The following is a 23698-nucleotide window of genomic DNA, read 5'->3' on the forward strand; positions in this document are numbered from 1 at the left end:
TCTGGGAGAAGCAAGTTGCCTTTGGTCCTGCTGCAGGTGGTCTGATTATACCTGAATACCCTCCCGGACAGGGCTTCAGTGATGTCCCTCATGATGCAGCAGGAGGTGGTATCGTGGCTGACTCGCGTCATATGTCATGGATGATTGGACTAAAGTTTTAGTCAACAACCTCAGGAGCCAATCGCTTTAAAGAAAAGAAAGAACTTGCCTTTCACGCCCTCAGGATGTTCCAAAGTGCTTTTCAGCCAATGAAGTAGTTTTGAAGTGTAGTCACTGTTGTAATGTAGAAAACACGGCAGCCAATTTGCACACAGCAAGATCCCACAAACAGCAATGTGATAATGACCAGATCATCTGTTTTAGTGATGTTGACTGAGGGATAAATATTGGCCAGAACACGGGGGAGAACTCCCTGCTCTTCAAATCGTGTCACAGGATCTTTTACAACCACCTGAGAGGGCAGACGGGGTCTCGGTTCTGAAAGATGGACTTTATTCTAATTTGCAATTATATTTTAACTATTTCTTGATGTTACACGCAAGTTTTCAGGGGTAAGTTAATTTTAAATATTTTTTTGCTGCAGCTCTGGAGTAACTTGAATGCAGAAACCGTGTAAATTGCTGAACCCCCTCCCCCCACCAGGAAACATCTGTGCAACAATGGCGTAACTCTTTACCAGCTCTCAACAGAGGCCCAGCAGCACTGGGACGCCGTCCGACAGCAAGGCAAGCAGTTTCACTGGCAGTTTCCACCAAATCACTTGATGGCATTTCTCACCCACGGTGTCAGCCCAGATTGGCACCATCATGCCCACTTGGGTGCCAGCTGTACCCACTGGGCACCACACCAGGGCAGCAGGCAAAAGAAGCACAACAGGCTCCGCTGATGAAGACCTATATTCCCTCCTCCAAGAGGGACAAGACCAGAGCCTCGCGCTCCTGGATCGCGCTCCTGGGGCTTTCTTTCACCATGGTGACATGAGTTGTGCTGCCTGCAGGACGCTGGCGCTGGCACTGATCTGGCAATTCCGTCACACCCAGCATTGATCAACAGTGTAGAAAGGTGTAAAACCATTTCACAAGGGCAGGCAAGGGTAGTGTGAAGAGTTAGTAGCGTGAGTGCTGCTTTAAGAGGGTTAAGAGTGTGGTGGTGCCCAGGGTGTAACTGACATCGTAGTCAGTCACTGAAGGATTATTTAAAGTCAGTGTGAACCACACATTTAAAACTGCAGCAGGTAGACTTTCTGAGTCCTCGGCCTAGAAATTTGATCGTGCCCGAAAACGGGGGCGCAGGGGGTGGGGCTGCCTGGTCACATGGGCGTAGGGACCAATGAAATTGGTGCTGCCTGCTCATTATCATAGGTCAGGCCTGCAGCCAGTGCTGCCCACGCTATTCATTGGCTGCACGTCTGTTTTGGAGGCCGGGAAATCGGACATCACTGACACCATCCAAAGGCAGCTAATATCTCTTAAAGGGGAGGTGCCCTCTGGCTGTAGAAAGGAGGGAAGGCTTCTGAAGGAGAAAAATGGCTGCAAGAGCTACAGATCGAGTCCCAGGTTCTCTGGTGCCACTGTGGAAGCCCAGGTGCAGGCAGTGGACAGGAGGAGATAGATCCTCTTCCCCCCCCAGGGGGCAGAAAACCCTCCGGGTAACAACTCCCTCACCAGTGGGAAGAGGTCACTGAGGAGGTCAATGCTGGGAGCTTAGCTCCAAAGACGTGGCTGCAATGCTGGAAAATGTTCAACAACCTCACCAGAGTTGTCAAGGTAAGAATCATGCTCTCTTACTCTCTGCTCACACCGCCACCACCCCCAACCTCACTACTCACAATACTCTCCTTCAGTTACTGACTACGATGTCAGTTACGCCCTAGTCACGTCGTTGTTGCGCCAAACTCTCACTTTCCTTCCTACCCACCCTGGGCACCACCACAGCTAACCCTCTTAAAGCAACGCTTATACTACTGACCCTTCACACTCCTACAATCACTGCACCCCCTTCTCACACTCACCACTATTGGAACCCTCACTTCCCCACACCTCACATCTGACACACCACATCCCAGCTATTCCACCGTGACAGGCACAGACTCTAAACATCTCAAGACGCTCACTAACACACTCCCCTCTTTCTTACAGGAGGAGGTCACGAATAACTCCAGACAGGAGGCTGCCAGCGGAGGAGGCCGAGCCCACCTGCCCACCCTCTTCCCCACTTGAAGAGAGCGTGTTGGCGTTCACGGGCAGGGGCAGAGTCACGGCCATGGTGACTGGCAACGCTGGCAGAGACGCCACACAGCGTTTCTTCACACCTTATCCTCTTTGTCCCTTCTTACTTCTATCTCACCTTACACACTCTGCATGACAAGCTGCAGCTGCTTTCACCAGATACTCATCCATCTCTCTCTGCTCTCTCTTCACACTAAAATCTAACCTTTGTCCCACTCTTTCATTCCAGGTGTTAAAGATGTTGAAGCCCCTCAGTCAGTGGATGAAGAGGAGGCCAGTCTTCCTGTAGGAGCAGCGGCACTCGATCTCACCTCACAGGCTGGCACTGGGACTGATACCACTCGTACTTTAGAGGATAGGTCAGAGGAGGGATTGTCACATAGTTACTCACCGGGCACTAATGTGCAGGGCTAGGGCAGGGGGATAGGACACCACAGGTGCCAGCTCGCTGGAGGGTGAGATCACACGCCAGATCTGCTGTAGAGGACTCAGATCTGCCCTAGTTATGTCGTTGTAGACCACCCTAAACATTCACTCCCTTCACCACCGGCGCACTGTGGCTGCAGTGTGCACCATCCACAGGATGCACTGCAGCAACTCGCCAAGGCTTCTTCGACAGCACCGCCCAAACCCGCGACCTCTACCACCTAGAAGGACAAGAGCAGCAGGCACATGGGAACAACACCACCTGCACGTTCCCCTCCAAGTCACACACCATCCCGACTTGGAAATATATCGGCCGTTCCTTCATCGTCGCTGGGTCAAAATCCTGGAACTCCCTTCCTAACAGCACTGTGGGAGAACCTTCACCACACGGACTGCAGCGGTTCAAGAAGGCGGCTCAGCACCACCTTCTCAAGGGCAATTAGGGATGGGCAATAAATGCCGGCCTCGCCAGCGACGCCCACATCCCATGAACGAATAAAAAAAATGTTGACTTCGAGGGGCCAGGGTATCAAGGAAGGCTGATGGGCATCTATCAGGAAATACTAGGGCACACACCAGGAAATACTAGATGCATTGGACAGCCTGCCAGAGAGCTTGTGCACAATAGCTCAGAGCATGGAGGAGTCTAACTTCAACTTGTGTCAAGTCTTCGCACAGAGCATGGAGACCATTTTGTCTAATGTGGACCGAGCCGTCAGCTCCATTAGAACCGCAGTGGAAACCGTCATGGAGCCTCTGGTGACAGCTCACACTGCCGCCATAGAAGCTCAGACGGCTGCCATGTTGGCTTTTGGGGGGGGGGGGGGGGGTGCGGGGCGGGGGCACTGTTCAAAAGGGCTTTCAGAGCGTCACCTCGCTCCTGCACTCTGTTCTCAAGCAGAGGCCCAGGAGAGCGGCCTTGGCTCCATGGAAGAGGCTCCTGCTGTCCACTCTCAGAATGACAGAACATAAGAAATAGGAGCAGGAGTCGGCCTTACGGCCCCTCGAGCCTGCTCCGCCATTCAATAAGATCATGGCTGATCTTTGACCTCAACTCCACTATGGAATGGACAAACACTTGACAGTTATAATTTAATGCAGAGAAGTGCAAAGTGATACATTGTGGTAGGAAGAACAAGGAGAGGCAATATAAACTAAAGGACACAATGCTAAAAGGGGTACAGGAACAGAGAGATCTGGGGATATATGTACACAAATTGTTGAAGGTGGCAGGGCAGGTTGAGAAAGCGGTTAAAAAAGCATACGGGATCCTGGGCTTTATAAATAGAGGCATAGAGTACAAAAGTATGGAAGTCATGATGAACCTTTATAAAACACTGGTTCGGCCACAGCTGGAGTATTGTGTCCAGTTCTGGGCACTGCACTTTGGGAAAGATGTGAAGGTGCAGAAGAGATTTACTAGAATGGTTCCAGGGATGAGAGACTTCAGTTATGTGCATAGACTGGAGAAGCTGGGGTTGGTCTCTTTGGAGCAGAAAAGGTTGCAAGGGGATTTGATAGAGGTATTCAAAATTATAAAGAGTCTAGACAGAGTAGGTAGAGAAGTGTGAGGTCTAGGAAAGATAGATCAGAGTATTTTCTAAATGGCGAAAAGCTAGGAACCGTGAAGGAGCAGAGAGATTTAGGAGTCCAAGTACAGAAATCACTAAAAGCTAGTGGACAGGTACAAAAACCGGGAGACAAACAGCATTAGAATAGTTCAGAAATAGGAGGGATCAGACAGGGGCAAATGTGAGGCAGATTAAGATGGGTTTAGAATGCATGCGTGTAAATGAATGTAGCGTGGTAAACAAGGTTGGTGAGCTGCAGGTTCAAGTCGCCGATGGGACCTTGATATAGCGGCAATAACAGAGACCTGGCTCAAAGAAGGGGAGGATTGGGTACTTAATATTCCTGACTACTAGGTATTCAGGAAAGATAAGGAAGGAAAGAAAGGAGGGGGGGGGGGGGGGTGGCGGTGAAAGGAGATTAGTAGTATTGATCAAAAATACTGTTGCAGCACTGGAAAGGGATGATGTATTTGAGGGTTCAAAGGCAGAATCTATTTGGTTAGAATTAAGGAACAATCGAGGAGCTATTACACTGCTGGGTGTATACTAGAGGCCACCAAATAGTGGGAAGGAGATAGAGGAGCAAATTTATAGGCAAATTGCAGAAAGATGCAAGAACTATAGAGTAGTGATAATGGGGGACTTCAATTATGCTAATATAGACTGGGAAAATAATAGTGTAAAAAGCAAAGAGGGGGAGGAATTTCTGAAATGTGTACAAGAGAACTTTCTTGATCGATATGTTTCCAGCCCAATGAGGAAGGAAGCAGTGCTGGATCTAGTTCTGGGGAATGAAGTGGGGCATGTGGAGCATGTTTCAGTGGGGGAGCATTTGGGGAACATTGATCATAATATTAAGTTTAGAATAGTTATGGAAAATGACAAGGAACAATCAAATGTGAAAATACTCAACTGGAGGGGGGTTAATTTCAGTGCGTTGAATGGGGATCTGGCCCAGGTGGATAGTAAAAGGGTAATCAAAGGAATGGTGGGGCCAATTAGGGACCAAAAAGGAGATCTTCTTGTGGAGGCAGAGGGCATGGCTGAGGTACTAAATGAATATTTCACATCTGTCTTCACTGGAGAAGAGGATGCTGCCATTGTAGCAGTAAAGGAGGAGGTAGTAGCGATATTGGATAGGATAAAAATAGATAAAGAGGAAGTACTAAAAAGGCTGGCAGCACTCAAAGTAGAAAAGTCACCTGGTCTAGGTGGGATGCATCCTAGGTTACTGAGGAAAGTAAGGGTAGAAATTGCAGTCTCTGGCCACAATCTTCAAATCCTCCTTAAATGTAGGAGTGGTGCCAGAGGACTGGAGGATTGCAAATGTTACACCCCTGTTCAAAAAAAGGGAGAGGGATAAACCCAGCAATTAAAGGCCAGTCAGTCTAACTTCAGTGATAGGGAAACTTTGAGACACAATAATCCGGGACAAAATTAATTGACACTTGGAAAAATATGGGTTAATAAATGAAAGTCAGCGCAGGTTTGTTAAAGGAAAATTGTGTTTGACTAACTTGATTGAGTTCTTTGATGAAGTAACGGAGAGGGGTGATGAGGGTAGTGCGGTTGATGTGTATATGGACTTTCAAAAGGCGTTTGATAAAGTGCCACATAATGGATTGTTAGCAAAATTAAAGCCCATGTGATTAAAGGGACAGTGGCAGTGTGGATACCAAATTGGCTGAGGGACAGAAAGCAGAGAGTAGTGGTGAACGGTTGTTTTTCAGACTGGAGGGAAGTATACAGTGGTGTTCCCCAGGGGTCAGTATTAGGACCACTGCTCTTTTTGATGTATATTAATGACCTGGACTTGGGTATAGAGGGTATAATTTCAAAGTTTGCAGATGACACAAAACTCTGAAATGTAGTAAACAGTGAGGATAGTAACAGACTTCAGGAGGTTCAGGAGACAGGCTGTTGAAATGGACAGACACATGGCAGATGAAATTTAACGCAGAGAAGTGTGAAGTGATTCATTTTGGTAGGAAGAATGAGGAGAGGCAATATAAACTAAATGGTACAATTTTAAAGGGGGTGCAGGAACAGAGACCTGGGGGTGCACATACACAAATCTTTGAAGGAGGCAGGACAAGTTGAGAAGGCTGTTAAAAAAGCATATGGGATCCTGGGCTTTATTAATAGAGGCATAGTGTACAAAAGCAAGGAAGTTGTGCTAAACCTTTATAAAACACTGGTTAGGCCCCAGTTGGAGTATTGTGTCCAATTCTAGGCACCACACTTTAGGGAGGATGTCACAGCCCGAGAGAGGATGCAGAAGAGATTTACTGGAATGGTACCAGGGATGAGGGACTTCAGTTACTTGGATAGACTGGAGAAACTGGGGTTGTTCTCTTTAGAGCAGAGAAAGTTAAGGGGAGATTTGATAGAGGTGTTCAAAATCATGAAGGGTTTGGATAGAGTAAATAGAGAGAATCTGTTCCCACTGGCAGAAGGGTCGGTAACCAGAGGACACAGATTTAAGGTAATTGGCAAAAGAACCTGAGGAAAAACATTTTTACGCACCGAGTTGTTACGATCTGGAATGCGCTGCCTGAAAGGGTGGTGGAAGCAGATTCAATCGCAACTTTCATAAAGGAATTGGATAAATACTTGAAGGGGAAAAATTTGCAGGGCTATGGGGAAAGAACAGGGGAATGGGACTAATTGGACAGCTTTTTCAAAGAGCCAGCACAGGTATGATGGGCCGAATGGTGGTCTCCTGTGCTGTATTGATCAGGAAAGATCACCTGCAAGTTTCATTTTACTTCAGAATATTTAGCATTAGAAATTAGTTTTAAATAGGTTCAATCATACATGTGCAGTTTCTTAACTGCAAAAATATAATTACTTTAAGGGTTGCTGAAGGATTCTTAACTGAATTTTTAAAAACAACTTGGGAGAGTTTGTACACAGAATGGTTCTTTTCTGTTTCAAAACACAAAATGAACATTTTATTTTGGAACCTCAGCAAAATACCTCAATGAGCTTTTTCCCCAGATGCTGCAGGAACGTAGACAAGATGTTTCCACTTGCAGGGGAAAGCAGAGCTAGGGTCCATAAATATAAGATAGTCACTAACAAATCCAATAGGGAATTCAGGAGAAACTTCTTTACCCAGAGTGTGGTTAGAATGTGGAACTCGCTCCCACATGGAGTAGTTGAGGCAAATAGCATTTAAGGGGAAAAGCTGGATAAACACTTGAGGGAGAAAGGAATAGAAGGATATGTTGATGGGGTAGGTTGAAGGGAGGGAGGAGGCTCGTGTGGAGCATAAATACTGGCATAGACCAGTTGGGCTGAAGAGTCTGTTTTTTGTGCTGTACATTCTATCTAATTATGAACAAAAATGTATTGCTGCCTTAACTCGAGTCCAGAGTTCAGATATCACAAAACACTGACATTTTAGAACCACGATCAGAGGCTTGAGATGAGACAACAGAACCCAGTAAGAACACTTTTCAAGTGGGAAACTGTGAAGGTAGTGGGGTCAGATCCATCCATGCTTGCAGGCTATTATGGAACAAAAATGGCCAATAGGCTTCATAATCAGAGTAACACTGAAGCAATGCTCACTGATGTAATCCCTGCAAGATCATCACATGAATATCTGCAAATCAACCATTTAGCAAATCACTGATTTTGGTTGAATCTCTGGGCTCAAAAGCATGAGCTCTCAGTGATGGGAATAGAACACTTCAGGCACCCAGGGTCAGCAATCACTCTCAGGGCAGGTACAGCACAGGTTAGATACAGAGTAACGCTCCCTCTGCACTGTCCCATCAAACACTCCCAGGGCAGATACAGGGTTAGATACAGAGTAACGCTCCCTCTACACTGTCCCATCAAACACTCCCAGGGCAGATACAGGGTTAGATACAGAGTAAAGCTCCCTCTACACTGTCCCATCAAACACTCTCAGGGCAGGTACGGCACGGGTTAGATACAGAGTAACGCTCCCTCTACACTGTCCCATCAAACACTCCCAGGGCAGATACAGGGTTAGATACAGAGTAAAGCTCCCTCTACACTGTCCCATCAAACACTCCCAGGGCAGATACAGGGTTAGATACAGAGTAACGCTCCCTCTACACTGTCCCATCAAACACTTCCAGGGCAGATACAGGGTTAGATACAGAGTAAAGCTCCCTCTACACTGTCCCATCAAACACTCCCAGGGCAGGTACAGGGTTAGATAGAGAGTAAAGCTCCCTCTACACTGTCTTAACCTAAACCTAAAAGGACCATCCCATAACTGCTACATTTTACACCAGATGTACTTCTGACCTGAGTAGATTGTTTTTTTTAGTGCTAACTGTTGGCAAATTATGGGGACCATTTAAAAAAAATAGCACCTGCTAGGAACTGGTTTGAAACTGTGCAAACTCATTTCACGCAGCATTCTTACACCACTATAGAGACACAAGACACTTTATCCCACCAATCTGGGTTGGATTGAAGCCCCAAAGTGAAAGATCAATGGAGAGTAAAATTGGATGGGACGTAAAAGGTCAGAAGGTTAAAAACACCCCATATATATATTTTTTACTTCACACACTATTGGTGGTAGAATTCCAGTATTAGTGACTGTACCAGCAACGCCCACTGAGGATACCATCCTTTTAACAGCTGTTTACAGTGAAAAGAAAACATTTGGTATATTTTTCTTTACCAGAGGTAGAGTAGTAATACAAAACAAAGACTCAACTGATTTTTTATTTTGGTAACTTGAGAGTTCAGCAATCAGACAAACCTGAAATCTTTTGCTTTTATCCAATGCCAAAACAAAGCATAGCTGGTGGACAGGGCAGTGCCTTTCTCTGCTAAAGTGGGCATCTTCAGAGAGTCTATTGGCCTCTTCCTTCCACCAAAATCATTAATTGTGGCTGGAGATTCAATAAGTAAAACTGAGTAATGTCTTTAAAAAATATAGTACAGTGCTTCTATATACACATTTAAAAAAGATGTTAATGTTTGTATTGGTGTCTGATCGATGTTAAGCAAACTGTACACAGTAGCAGAGAAAGGCTTCACATTGATTCAAGTGCTTCAATTTCAATGGAAAGCCACTTACTTATTGTGATTAGTAAGAGTCTCTTGACCACCGACTACAATGCAGCAACATTACAAACCACAGTCAACTAATCTAGACTCCTGCATCAAGACAAGAGGAAGAATTGCAAATTAATTCAGACACGGGCTAAGCGCTCCAGGATACGCCGGTACTGTTCCACGGTGCTCTGGTAGGTCTCCTCCAAGTACTCCTGCTCTTGGCTCACACTCATCTCTGCCTGCTGTGCAAGCCAATCTTCTGGCATCAAACGGGAAAGACGTGTTGCTTCCTTCTTATTTTTCTGGAAAAATTAAACAAGTGTAAGGAAACTCCTACAGAACAGGTCTCCACACTCAGGACCAGAAGGGACACAGCACAGGAATTATTTCATTTCTTCCCTCTCCTTTGGTCCACCTATGTTCTTTAGAGTTGTTGGAGCATAGGATGCTTTGCCACAGGCAATAGTTGAGACCAGAGACCATTGCATCTTTCAAGGGAAAGGTGATAGGTTGTGGGGTGATCCTGGGGTTTAGCAATAGTGGGGCTGGGGATATGAGGGTGTGGGCACACTCTAGGAGGTGGGACTGGAGAGCAGCAGGGGAGGACTGCAGGCAAATCCTTGGCTGTAGCAGCAGTGACAGGATAGACACTTGGGTGTGGCAGTAATGGTTGGATGGGGTTATAACCATACAAATCTTTACAATGAGAGGCTGCTAATTAAAGCAAGGAACAAACCAATTTCATCTTCTGTGATACAAGCAATAAATGGGTATGGTAATGCAGTGATTGTGGTACTGGACTAGCACCCCAGACGTCACATGTTCAAATCCTACCATTCAGTAAAAGCTGGTGATTTATGGGCTGCCGCTGGGGAAAAAATGACCATAAAATCTAATAGATTGTTGTAAAAACCCAACTAATGTCCTTCTGGGAAGGGAACCTGTCACCCCTCTTCTGTCTAGGGTATACATGACTCCAGTCCCACGTTATGTGATTGACTCCTAATGCCCTCTTCGCTGTACAGAATTTGCTACTACAGCAGTTCATCCACCACCACCTTCTCAGGGTAGTTCGGGGATACACAATAAATGCCGGCCTTGCCAGTATTGCCCACAGCCTGAGAAAAACATTTCCAACTTTATTGCACTCCATTTTAAAGTATATATTAGACATGCAATAAGTGGTGAGTAAACCAACTGTGACCACTTCACATACTAGCTTCAATCTTCCACTCCCATTCCGCCTGAAATCTGACTACTCGGGATGGGGGGGGGAAACTTAGCTGAGTTGTTCCAGCAGCTTCCGGCTATTCGCCACTACTTCCAGGATTTTTTGTGCGAGGAGACAAGGGCCGTTGAATACATCTGTTCAAATAAAGCATTCAAAGAATAAAAGTAACAATGGGATGATGTCATCGATGCCACAGCAGCAATGGATGCAAGAGACGCCAGTCTGTCACTTCTATCCAGCATTGCTATGGCAGGTGAGGGTATTTACATCCCAGGGAAGTATAATGGACCACCCCGTTAATTTTAAACAAGAAATGATTAGTCTCTTCAGCTGCCCCACCCCACTGCAGCAGTAGCACATTCCACCCTCCAGTCTCCCTCTCCACCCCTCCATTTCAGCTCCAGTCTCTTTTCTCCCCACCCCCCCCCCCTCAAAGCATCTGGGAATCCTCTTAAAAAATAAATTAGGTTGACTATGGAAACTTCAGAAGCGAGATGGAAAAATCCTGGTTACTGTGTCTGGTTACACAGGACGGGCGAGAGAAACATTGTTCCAAATACCTTAAAAGGGATGGCAAGCCTGCGTTTCACATCCAATCGGTACTCGCTGCTCTGCACTGGATCACTCATGTTGGTCACTCGCAGCCGTAGAATCTCATACACCCGTCTCGAGTGATGCTGAAAAGTTACCAAAAAATTGACAAACTGCAGTTTCAACTTCATTCAGGCTCTAGTTTATTGTTTTACTAACACTGCAGCGTTTTAAAAAAAAAACTGGAGGACAGTTCCTGGGACAGGAAACTTGGCGACGCGAACTACGAGGCAAATGTACTCCCTTGTAAAGCTGGTGCTTTGAAACTGTTCTCGGTGATAACAGTGAAGATCGTCCAATATGGTATTAAAGAGGGTACAGTTGCAGGGATAGAATGGTGGCTAGGAGTGAGAATAAGGAGTTGGGGTAAATGAGAGGATGAAACGAGGTGGGTGGCTGCCAGGTCTCAGTGTGTCTCTCTGGGAATGGAGGTGGTCCAGTAATTGCTCATGCTGGGTCTGTGGATGACCCTGCGAGTGTAGGTGCAAAGGGGAGTGATGTGGTCGTTTCTTGAGCCTATTTGCTATCTGACATCTGGAGTAATTTGAGCAGCACAGCTGGGTGTTTTGGATGAGAGATCACCTTGAGACACATCCCCACCATCTGTGCCAGCCCCTGCCATTCCCCTGGTGCTGGGCACTCCCTCAGAATGCCCAGAAATCTGTGTGGGAACTGATCACTAAGCAAGTGAGATTATTGAATCCCTGTGTTATGGCTGCCTCAACATGATGAGCCCAGACAAGGCAGGCTGTCGACTGGAGTCCAAGATCTCTCAAGCCCCAAACAATGTATCAGTAATGGAAGCTGTGCCTAAAGTTAAGACCATTGCTATGGAGGTTGGGGGGGAGGGGGGAGGGGCGGGGGAAGGGGCAGGGGCAGGGGGGCTCTACTGCTGAGGGCCCTGGAGTGGCTATGCTTCCCATGGGGGTCTGCAGCTAGGACAGCTGGTTGTGCAGCTAGTCCATAGACACCTTGTACAGGTTACATGACAAGCTCTCACTGACTTGGCTCAGTGGGTAGCACTCTTGCCCTGGTGAGAGTTAGATTTTTGAATGAGCTCAGGTTTACAGAGGGTGCAAGGTGGGAGGCCAGCCAGGAGGGCATTGGAATAGTTGAGTCTGGAGGTAACAAAGGCATGGATGAGGGTTTCAGCACAAGAGCTGAGTCAGGGGCGGAGACGGGCGATGTTACAGAGGTGGAAGTAGGTGGTCTTGGTGATGGAGATGATATGTGGTCGGAAGCTCAGCTCAGGGTCAAATACAGCAATAGTGTCCTGCAAAAGACATGGGCACACCTGTGCATTTGGAAAGTTATCGGAGTACTTAATACTGTCCTTCTGTGATGCTGCCCTAAGCTTAGAGTGAAGTGCTGTTAGCTTGAATTGAAAGGTGATATTGTAAATTTATTAGTCATTACTTGATGAATTTATTTAAAATCATGTTTTGGACATTAAAAATTCACTCCCTTCAAATTGAAACATGACCATATGTGCACAATATTTAGCAATGTGTCTTTGCCCAGAAACCTGTAATACTATAATTTGCTCATAGAAAATTAATCCTCACAACCTTTTAGTCTCCATATAACACAGAATAATGACTGTTGGACCATGTGGCTGAGGCTGTAATCTACAGATCAGGTTTATAGTAAATTAAACAGCAGCAGCTTTCATTAATTTACAATATTAAACTCCACTCCAGCTGCAAAATAAAAGACATGCATGAGATAACCAAGGCCAGCCAGCTCAGATGTCTTAGTCATGTCACGTTTAACAAATTAAATTTTGTGTGGAAGAATTGACTGACTGTGTAGATACCAGCAATGCAGTACAAACATACAAAAATGATGGCAGGAAAAGACCACCTGGTCCAACAAGCTTGCCCCACACGCATGGTGGCTGAAGCATATTAACTGGACCTTAGATGTAATGTGGATGGATTTTCAGAATACATTCAATAAGATGTCTCAACAGAAGGCTCATTACAAAATATCAGGCATTTGGTACAAGAAATGTAGCTGCATAGAAAGTTGGATGACGGACAGGAAACAAAGTTACGGTTAATCCCTCTACACTGTCCCATCAAACACTCCCAGGGCAGGTACAGGGCTAGATACAGAGTAAAGCTCCCTCGACACTGTCCCATCAAACACTCCCAGGGCAGGTACAGCACGGGTTAGATACAGAGTAAAGCTCCCTCGACACTGTCCCATCAAACACTCCCAGGGCAGGTCCAGCACGGGTTAGATACAGAGTAAAGCTCCTTCTACACTGTCCCATCAAACACTCCCAGGGCAGGTCCAGCACTCCACACTGCTCTAGTATGACATTTTTATTTCCCACACTAGCCATCCTTGTAGCCAAAATGAGACTCAATTTAGGAGAACATTTGTGCTGTGGGTCCACATGCATTACAAACTGTGGCAAGATTGGCAAACTGTTAACACAGGACCCTCACTGCCAGCAAAGGAGATTTTCAGTCGGACTGAATTAAAGCCCAGGCCCCAGGGATGAAAGTTCAGTGTATAAGTGACTGTAGCAGAACCTGCAGAGACAAACAAGGCTTTATGATTCAGTAAGTCTGATGCAGTTTGAAGTCCAAGTTACAGTGTGTAAATGTTCTAAACCACAATTACCTTATTTATTTTCCAGGTTCTTCTGGCCTCTTCTATCATTTCTGCACTGAATCCTTTCTTGAGTTTTTCAGGTGCAAAGGCATGCAGCTCCTGGCAGAGTTTGGCCAGAACAAAATCTCGTAATTTCACAAAGTCCTCAGATGGTTCTTCAGCTGAAATTCCAAAACAAAAGTCTTTTTAAAAAATGTAGGATTTAGGACACAAATGACAACAAGCCTAAATTAGAATATAGGAACATGGAAAGGCCATTCAATCCAACTCCATCACCAAATCCCTTGCTCAGGATTAATTTGTTTCATTTATTTTACGCTAAACCTATCTCTATACTTGCTGCTACTTTAGTAAATCACGATTGGAGAGTCGAGCTCCATTCGCAACCCCTCAGATAATGAAGCAGTCCGAGCCCGCATGCAGCAAGACCGGGACAATATCCAGGCTTGGGCTGATGTCTGGTGCGAATGTTACTTGCCACTTAAGTGCCAGGCAATGACCATCTCCAACAAGAATGCGTCTAACCACCTCCCCATGACATTCAACGGCATTATCATCACCAACTCCCCCACCCTGGGGTTCACCATTGACTAGAAACTTAACTGGACCAGCCATATGAATACTATGGCTACAAGAGCAGGTCAGAGGCTGGGTATTCTGCGGCGAGTGACTCACCTCCTGACTCCCCAAAGCCTTTCCACCATCTACAAGGCACAAGTCAGGAGTGTGATGGAATACTCTCCACTTGCCTGGATGAATGCAGCTCCAATAACACTCAAGAAACTCGACACCATCCAGCACAAAGCAGCCTGCTTGATTGGCACCCCATCCACCACCTTAAACATTCACTCCCTCCACCATCAGCGTGCTATGGCTGCAGTGTGTACCATTTACAAGATGCACTGCAGCAACTCGCCAAGGCTTCTTCAACAGCACCTCCCACACCCGCGACCTCTACCACCTAGAAGGACAAGGGCAGCAGGCACATGGGAACAACACCACCTACACGTTCCCCTCCAAGTCACACACTATCCCGACTTGGAAATATATCGCCGTTCCTTCATCGTCGCTGGGTCAAAATCCTGGAACTCCCTTCCTAACAGTACTGTGGGAGAACCTTCACCACACGGACTGCAGCGGTTCAAGAAGGCGGCTCACCACCACCTTCTCGAGGGCAATTAGGGATGGGCAATAAATGTGGGCATTGCTGGCAATGCCCACATCAAAAATAATTATTTTAAAAAGTTCATTTTCCTTCGAAATGCCTCAGCTCTTTCAGTATTTGCTTTACTAAGTGGTAATCTTTTCCATCAGTCAACAACGTTTAAGTGTGAAGTGACTCGAGTTAAATAGGTGGAGTGAAGCAGGTTCAATTTGCCCTCTCCACTTTCTGATCTTGGTGAGAGAGAGTAGGCATGTCCCCTTGGGGCGGGAAAAAACTGTGCACCATAGCCCAACAAAGCACTCTGTCCACAACAGATTATTACCAAAAGTGGGTGGTCTAGACAAAACAGATTTATATCCAACTTCCCTGACCCGAGTTTTTTTTATTTAAATAAAAGCCTCCAAGGGCCATAGAAGTGCAACTTAGGCTAGAAAATGCAACAGCTGTGTTCCTTGTGCAGGGAAATGGGTATACTGATTCTAACAGCCACCTTTGATCAGCGAGCCCTGCTGGCATACATTAACATTTTAATTGCTCTAAATTCTAATGTTCTCAATAACGTTTCATTATTCATTCTGCTCGCTTGAAAATGGCTGATGAACAGGTCCCAGTGGAGAGACTAACCAGTAATATCCAGTATGTTTGGCTTTGCTGTGTAAAACTTCTGGACTGTCTCCATCAGCTGTGCACCATGTCCTTCACCTTGGAATGGAGGCAGCACCAGCATTTGGCTTTAAGATAAAACAAGAAGCAATCACTGTTCAATTGAGAGGAAAGCAGAACAGATTTATCAGCCTGTGTCCTTTTGCATGCACAGTTTGGCTCTTGCTCTCGACCCAAGCCCATTACTTCTACCTTCCTTTCTTCCCCCTGCCTCCTCCCCATCCTGTCACCCAGTCATGCCACCTTTCATTTCTCTCTCGGGTACTTTGCTCCCAACCAATCCCTCCTCCTCTTCTTTCCTGCCATCATCCCAGGCTTAAACCCGCCTTGGATAAGGTCACAGCTTCCCTCTCCTATTCTCCGAAGGACCCATCAAGGCATTTGTCGCAGAAACCCCAACTGCCCCATCCTCCCCTCATGCCGATCATCTCAACCAATGCGCTGGCTGAGGGCTAACGTGGCGAACGTCCTTCACATCCCCATGATCACCATCCCCCCCACTTTACTCTCTTCCATCCCAGTCGATCCCCATCCTCACTCCCTCGAGTCCATGAGGCGCAGTCCTGGAAGTATCTGGCTGCAGAACCAGTTTAGTCATCTATCTCCAGTTCTGGCTGGACCACATCCAGCGCCATCAGACTTCACTCTCCTCGACAAAACCGCTCACTACTGCAGGGTCATCCTAGAGAGCAAAAGATAACCCCTGACTTCTTTTCTCCACTACCAACCAGCTCCTTAAACCCCTCTCCACTCTCACCTCCAACAAGTGTGAGCAGCGTTTTCAATCACCGAGATTCATACCATCCATTCAGCTGCCTCTGCCGCATCCCCCCATCCCCATCAAGCCATGCTCCAACCCCCCACTCTAGCCCTGAACTCGCATCTTTCTCTAGCTTCTCTCCCATCTCCCCCCATGCTCTCTGAGCTCACCTCCTGCTCTCTTGACCCTATTCCCACCAAACTGACCACTCAACTTCCCTTCCTGGCCCTCATGATAGCCGATATTGTGAATGGTTCCCTCTCCCCAGGTACTGTCTCCCTCCCTCAGAAAACTCACCCACATCTGCTCTGTCTTTGCAAACTATCTCCAACCTTCCTTTCCTCTCCAAAGTCCTTGAATGTGTTACCACCTCCCAAATCTGTGCCCACTGTTCCCACAACTCCATGTTTGAATCTCTCCAATCAGGTTCCCACCCCTGCCACAGAACTGAAACTGCCCTAACCCCTGACTTGCTGGACTATAACTTGGTGTTGTAAAATTGTTTACAATTGTCAACCCCAGTCCATCACCGGCATCTCCACATCATGCCCTAACTAAAGTCACAAATGACATCCTCTGTGACCGTGGTTCATTATCCCTCCTCAACCTCTCTGCAGCCTTTGACATGGTTGCCCATACCAAAGCCTCTTTTCTGTTGTCCAGCTCAGTCAGACTGCTCTCACTTGGTTCCACTCTTATCTATCTGATTGTAGCTAGAGAATCTCCAGAAATGGCTTCTCTTCCCACCCCCACACCGCTACCTTTGGTGTCCTTGAAGGATCTATCCTTGGCCCCTTCCTTATCTACATGCTGCCCCTTGGCGACATCAAACAAAGACATGGGGGTCAGCTTCCACATGTACAATGACGACACCCAGCTCGACGACTTCACCACCTCCCTCAACCCCTCCACTGCCTGTGTTCTCAGACTGCTTGTCCAACATCAAGTCTTGGATGATCTTCAATTTCCTCCAGTTACACATTGTGACGGCCTTAGCCACATCTTCAGCCCCCGCCGCAACTCCGTACCCTCGCCACTGATTCCAACCCTCTCCATGGCCACTATCTCAGGCTGAACCAGACTGCTTGCAACCTTGATGTCCTTTTCAACCCTGAACTGAACTACCAACCATATATTCTGTCCAACACAAAGACCATCTACTTCCACCTCCATTGCCTGCCTCCACCCACGTCTTGGTCCATCTGCTGCTGAAACCCACATCTATGCTCGTCACCTCCAGACCCGACTATTCCAATACTCTCCTGACAGGCTTCTCATCCTCCATAAACTTCAGCCCATCCAAAATTCTGTTGCCCGTATCCTATCCCGGACCTATGCTCGCTGACCTACGTTGGCTCCCAGACCCCCAACACCTGCAATTTAAAATTCTCATCCTAGTGTTTAAATCCCTTCACGGCCTCACTTCTCCCTCTGTAACCTTCTGCAGCCCTCCAACACCCTCCTCCCACCCCAAACTCTCCATTTCTCTTCTTGTGCCTCTCCCCTCACTTCATCCCACTATTTGCGGCCATGCCTTCAGCCATCTAAACCCCATTGCTCTGGAATTCCCTCCCTAAACCACTCAGTTTCTCCACCTCTCTCCCCTTAAAACCTACCTCTTCCACCAAGCTTTCAGTCACCCATCCCAATATCTCCTTCTTTGGCCTGGCGTCCATTTTTGTATAATTATGGCTCTGTTAAATGCCGTGGGACTTTTTTATAATGTTAAAGGCACTATATAAATACAAGTTGTTGTTGTAAAGTAAAATGAGTCCATTTTGGAGAGTGGCAATGTCTCACAGCCCATCTGATCAGGATGGTTGTTTTGGGATTTCTCATTATAATTTGCAGTTTGATCAGGATTTAGTTAGGACTAGAACATTTCTAGAAGGGATCTTGCTGCTGGTTACCTACCCAATTCGCGGTCTCATTTTGTCAGGATATGCATAGAAATTATATACAGTCATGTAACCCACTGTTGCAAAGCGTGGTGAGCCATCTTCAAGGTACTTCTCAAACCTGCATAAAACAGAAATAATAAAGGAAATGACAGAATCATGACTGCTTCTTGATTTTCACTTCCCCTCAAGTCCTCCACGGGAGATAATGTGCGTGCAGCTGACTCCCACTCAATCTGTACCTGCTCTCAAATACACTAAGCCACAGCCACTCTCATCCCCCCTCTGCATGATCTTGTGTGTTCTTTGTGGAGATGTACTACAGATTGTTACTGGTAGTTGTTTGAGGTTACTGCCTAGATTGTGCCTCCGTTTTTTTCCTTTACCAACAGATGCCTTAAATCAGCAGAAAACCTTGACCATAACTGATCTCACCACATGCATCCCAACTTTAGACACAGGCATTAATACAAGGTCTGCAAAAAAAAAATCTTCCTGCATTGCATCAGATATATACTTACACCAGAAAATACTGCCATTTGTCATCATCCACGTCGATGAAGCTTGCCGTTTCAATGAACCAGATGAGGAAGGTCTGCAGTCTCTCGTGGTACTCTTTGAATCCTGGACAGCTGATGTCAGTCTGCATGAAAGAGGACTATCACTACTGAACTGAGATACAATTCAACCAGTAATATTTCAGTTGGACAGTCCCTAAAGTATTGATATTTTCTGTGAAAACCTTGTACTGTCAGTCTGGACTGGCCATTTAGGATCTGTGCAACGTAGGTGCGTCAACCAGCTGTTTCTGCTTTGTGGAGCAGTCCTGGGATTGGATAATGAACTGTGGCGATGTATACTTATTCTACAGGACAGGACACAGGAGAGGGATCTGGGATACTGGTGGATAAATACCTGAAGCCATCAGCACAGAGTGCGGAGCAACAGAGAAAGCAAATAGGGTCTTGGGCCCCATCACCAGAGGGACAGAGCAGAAATCTCGGAGTGATTGAATTTGTACAGAGCGCTGGCCAGCCCCACCTGGAGTACTGGGTACAGTTCTGGGCACCATATCACGAGAAAGGTCCAGGCATTGGAGAGGGGGCAGTGAAGGGCAACTATACAGAGCTGGGATTAGGCCCCTGGGTCATGGGGAGAGGCTGCAGAAACTGGGAATGTTCCCATGGGAGGAGAGGCTCAGAAAGATTCAAGATCATAAAGGACATGGAGAAGATAAACATTAATAACACAGCCACAGATTGTACAAGAGGCACAGCCACAAACCTAGAAGTTCAAAGGGTGAAAGGACAGTTTAGATTTAACTCTTACACAGAGGGAGGTGAACGTACGGAACAGGCTGCCCAGCGCGGCAGTGGGGCTGATTTGAATCTGCTGATAGAGGGTTGGACATGTACCTGTTGGATAATTTTTTTGCTAGTTTTCTCCCTGCCACTCCCGAAGGTGCAATGTCTTGCTGGGCATGATCTCTAAGGCATTGGCCACCCTCCAATACCACACCTAACTGGTTGTTCTTTTGTGTGAGCTGAGACAGCGAGTGTCGGCAGGATATTCAACTACACGACATATGAACCTGATCCCGCCCTCACCCGAGTCCCACGTGCACACTGTCCAGCAGGGGTTACTGGACATCAGAAGCTGGCTGATTTCCCTGCCCCCAAACCAATTATCACTGTTCTGTTATCGAGTTGCAGCACATGAGCAATATGTTATTACATAGAATGTACAGCACAGAAACAGGTCATTCGGTCCAACAGGTCTATGCTAGTGTTTATGCTCCACACGAGCCTCCTCCCTCCTCTTCATCTCACCCTATCAGCATATCCTTCTATTCCTTTCTCCCTCATGTGCTTATCTAGCTTCCCCTTAAATGCATCTATGCTAGTCGCCTCTACTCCTTGTGGTAGTGAGTTCCACATTCTAACCACGTTATAACACTGGTTTGAAAGTATCTCTTGGAACATCACTTTGTGGTTGTGTGTGCTCTGAGACAAGCATATCCAGGGTGGCCTTCTTAAAAGGAGTCAAGGGCCTTTCATTTCTGGGCCCTCCAGGTGTAAATTTAAGGGCACGTAGAGTGCCAGACATGTGCCCATCCTGTGCATCACTAACTGAAAATGGAGAATGTGTTGGAAGGATTGGCTGTGTGAAGCTCCTTTTTTTAAGATTTCAGTGTGACACAGTTCCAGTTGTAAGTTGCAGTCTATGTGTGCCATGCTGCAGTATGGCCATGTGTAATAACCATTCAAAGGGCAGTAAGGTTGTACAAAATCTTTGGCAGGGTGAGCAGTACAAAAGTTACAGATTTGGAAAACACACTTTATGCCGTTCATACTTGAAACAGATGCTTGTATAGGAAACTGCTGGGTAGCATTACACGGCCACCTTTTCTCAGGTCTGTCACCTGCTTCCATATTTGCAGCCAGGTTCTCCGGGCGTTGTGGAGAGTAATCACCCTGTTCAGCTATCTCCTGCCAGGCATTGCAGACAGCTCTTCTCCCGGGAGGCTGCCCTTGAGTGCCAACCAGGGCAACCCTCCTTTGCCTCATTGCATGTATCAAGGGCTCAAGGACACAGTGTGTTATCTCAGATCAGCTCCCTCAGCACACACCATAGATGGAACTTATGACCTTCCTGGTGTGCTTGGCTCACCAGACAAGGCAGAGCATTTACCCTCTAAGCCACAACAAACCCTGGAACACATTTTAACTCCGAACTATACATTCAGCACTCAAACAGCTGACTTCACCACCAACTCAATTTAAGTAATAAAAACTCCCCAAGTGTGTCCAGAATAACAAAGTTAATTACTCCTGATGAAAAGGTGAACAGCATACACACGAGCTGTAAGGAAATGCCCTCAAATATGGAGCATAGTATCACACTGCAGAAATGTGGGAAAACCACAAGCATTAAAAACAGATTTCCAGTAATTTCAGACAGCTCCCCTGTAATAAGCTGAAAATGCCATTATCACCTGGAGCTAAATCGAAGGCACTCAGGCAGACAAGTCTGTAGAAATTAAATGTGCTTCGACTGGTCCCAAGGCAGACAAAGAGGAACCAACTTTATAATGGCAAACATCATAGCGATAGAAAAAGACAGCTAGCACAGAGACGGAGAGAGAAACTGAGAATCACAGAGAGAGCACATGTGGGGGAGGGGAGAGAGAGGGAAGAGGAGACAGAGGCGACGCACAGAGAAATAGCGAGAGCACAAGAGGGGATGAAGACAACAAGCATGTATATAATGGTTTGAACGTAGAAAAACGGCCAAAGGCACGTCACAGAGGCGTAATCAGACAAAAAAGGGTGTCCAGCCAAAGGAGATATTAGATGGGGTAACCAAAAGCTTGGAGAGAGATGAATTTGGAGGATCTTAAGGGAAGAGAGGGAGGTGGAGAGGTTTAGGGAGGGAATTCCAGAGTGTGGGGCCAAGGCAGCTGAAGGGGTGGGGTGAAGGGAGAGGGAGATGCACAAAAGGCAAGAGTGACAGCAACAAAGATTTCTGGGGGGGGGGGGGGGGGGGAAGGAGGAAGAGGAGGGAGGGGAGGAGGGGTTGTCGGGCTGGAGAGGTTACAGAGATAGGGAGGGACAAGGCCATGAAAGAATTTAAACAGAGGATGAGATGAGACCAGGAGTTAATGTAGGTCAGCGAGCACAGAAGATGGGTGAACAGAACTTGATGCGGGATAGGATACGGATCAGCTGAAGTTTACGGAGGGTGCAAGGTGGGAAACTGGTCAGGAGAGCATTGGAATAGTCAAGTCTGGAGGTAACAATAGCATGGATGAGGGTTCCAGCAGCAGATGAGCTGAGGCAGGGGCAGAGAAGAGTGATGTTACAGAGGTGGACGTAGGTGGTCTTTGTGATGGAACGGATTCCGGGTTGGAAGCTGGATTCCCGATCGGATAAGGCCATTTCCGTGCTGCGGCAGAGACAGAAACCTGATTGGAGAGATTCATATGAACATACGATAAAGGTGGACAGAGAAAGACCAGCTGGCCCATCTAGGCTGTTCCATTCAGTCATGGTGCAATTAAGCATCACCCAAAGCTCCCCCACCCACCAGCAGCCACATTATCTCCTGAGAGATGCAAAGAGAGAAAAATAAACCCTAGGCCAATTCAAGGAAAAAATAATTCTGGGAAATTTCTCTCCGACTCTCGAAGACGATCAAAAGACAGTACTGGGGACCACAATGAACACATCTCCCAATACCCCATCTGCCTTTTGTACACGGTGATATCAGCCTCAGCCAGGAACTCACCCAGCTTAGTCAGTTAGCATGGGGCCCAGGAAGTTGGGTGGTCTGTTGTTCAGTGGGAATAAGGTCAAGGGAGCAGGAGATGGGTATCATGTGCAAGATGAGCACAAAGAGGACATGAGGGAATAGGAGAGAAATTGGAGAAAGATGCGAGTACAGGGCTAGGGCAGGGAGAGGTTTGACTTGGTGGGCTCGGGGAAGGGAGGGTGGGCAGCAGAGGCAGCTGGACAAATGGTCTCAATTGGGGTACGGTAACGTAGTGGTTATGTTACTGGACTGAGATTCCAGAGGCCCGGACTAATGATCCAGAGGAGGAGACATCAAATCCCAAAATGGCAGTATAAGTATTTCAATTCAGTTTTTAAAACAAACAAAATCTGGAAACAAAAAGCTGGTACCAGCGAGTGACCATGAAGCTGTCGCATTGTTGTATAAATCCAACTGGTTCACTAATGTCCTATAGAGAAGGAAAACTGCCATCATTAGAGTCTGGCCTATATGTGACTCCAGTCCCACACCAACGTGGTTGACTCTTAACTGTCCACTGAAGTGGCCTCGCAAGCCACTCAACTGTATCAAGCCACTAGAAAAGGAACAAAATAAAACCGGACGGACAACTGGGCTGTGACCCAGGCATCAGATTAGAACACGACGAAGGCACAACCAGCCCAGTCGACCCTGCAAAGTCCTCCTCACTAACTTCTGGGGACTGGTGCCAAAATTGGGAGAGCTGTCCCACAGACTAGTCGAGCAACAGCCTGACATAAAGAAAGAAGAACTTGCATTTATATAGCGCCTTTCATGACTTCAGGATGTCCCAAAGCTCTTTACAGCCAATGAAGTGCTTTTTAAAAAGTGTAGTCACTGTTAAATACAAGAAAAGCAGCAGCCAATTTGCGCACAGCAAGCTCCCACAAACAGAAATGTGATGATGACCAGATAATCTGTTTTAGTGATGTTGGTTGAGGGTTTAATATCTCACCCGAAAGGCAGCACTCCCTCAGTACTGCACTGGAGTGTCAACCTAGATTTTGTGCTCAAGTCTCTGGAGTGGGACTTGAACCCACAACCTTCTGACTCAGAGGTGAGAGTCCTACCCACTGAACCACAGCTGACATTTATATACAGTCATACAGAATCATATCAATCAGCCAACGGCCCAGACTCCTCCATCACCATCCCTGGGTACGTCCTGTCCCACAGA

The 23698-nt window shown here is 46.8% G+C and overlaps 2 protein-coding genes across 2 annotated transcripts in view; one reads left to right on the forward strand and one right to left on the reverse strand.

The window, feature by feature from the left end:
• The window catches only part of LOC137307306 (myosin light polypeptide 6-like), a 448832-nt gene that overhangs the window by 352781 nt on the left and 72353 nt on the right, over positions 1-23698 (forward strand). The gene's annotated exons all lie outside the window — the stretch shown is intronic.
• hat1 (histone acetyltransferase 1) overlaps positions 8926-23698 on the reverse strand; it is a 44812-nt gene continuing 30039 nt past the window's right edge. Inside the window, exons 6-11 of the mRNA XM_067976765.1 lie at positions 18732-18853; positions 18227-18331; positions 15514-15620; positions 13734-13885; positions 11069-11185; positions 8926-9579 (exon numbers count right to left, since the gene is read on the reverse strand). Coding sequence (XP_067832866.1) covers positions 9415-9579; positions 11069-11185; positions 13734-13885; positions 15514-15620; positions 18227-18331; positions 18732-18853 — 768 coding nt within the window. The 3' untranslated portion in view covers positions 8926-9414. The remainder of the gene's footprint in view (positions 9580-11068; positions 11186-13733; positions 13886-15513; positions 15621-18226; positions 18332-18731; positions 18854-23698) is intronic.

The sequence above is a fragment of the Heptranchias perlo genome, chromosome X (assembly GCF_035084215.1).
Source record: "Heptranchias perlo isolate sHepPer1 chromosome X, sHepPer1.hap1, whole genome shotgun sequence".
NCBI classification, from domain to species: Eukaryota; Metazoa; Chordata; class Chondrichthyes; order Hexanchiformes; family Hexanchidae; genus Heptranchias; species Heptranchias perlo.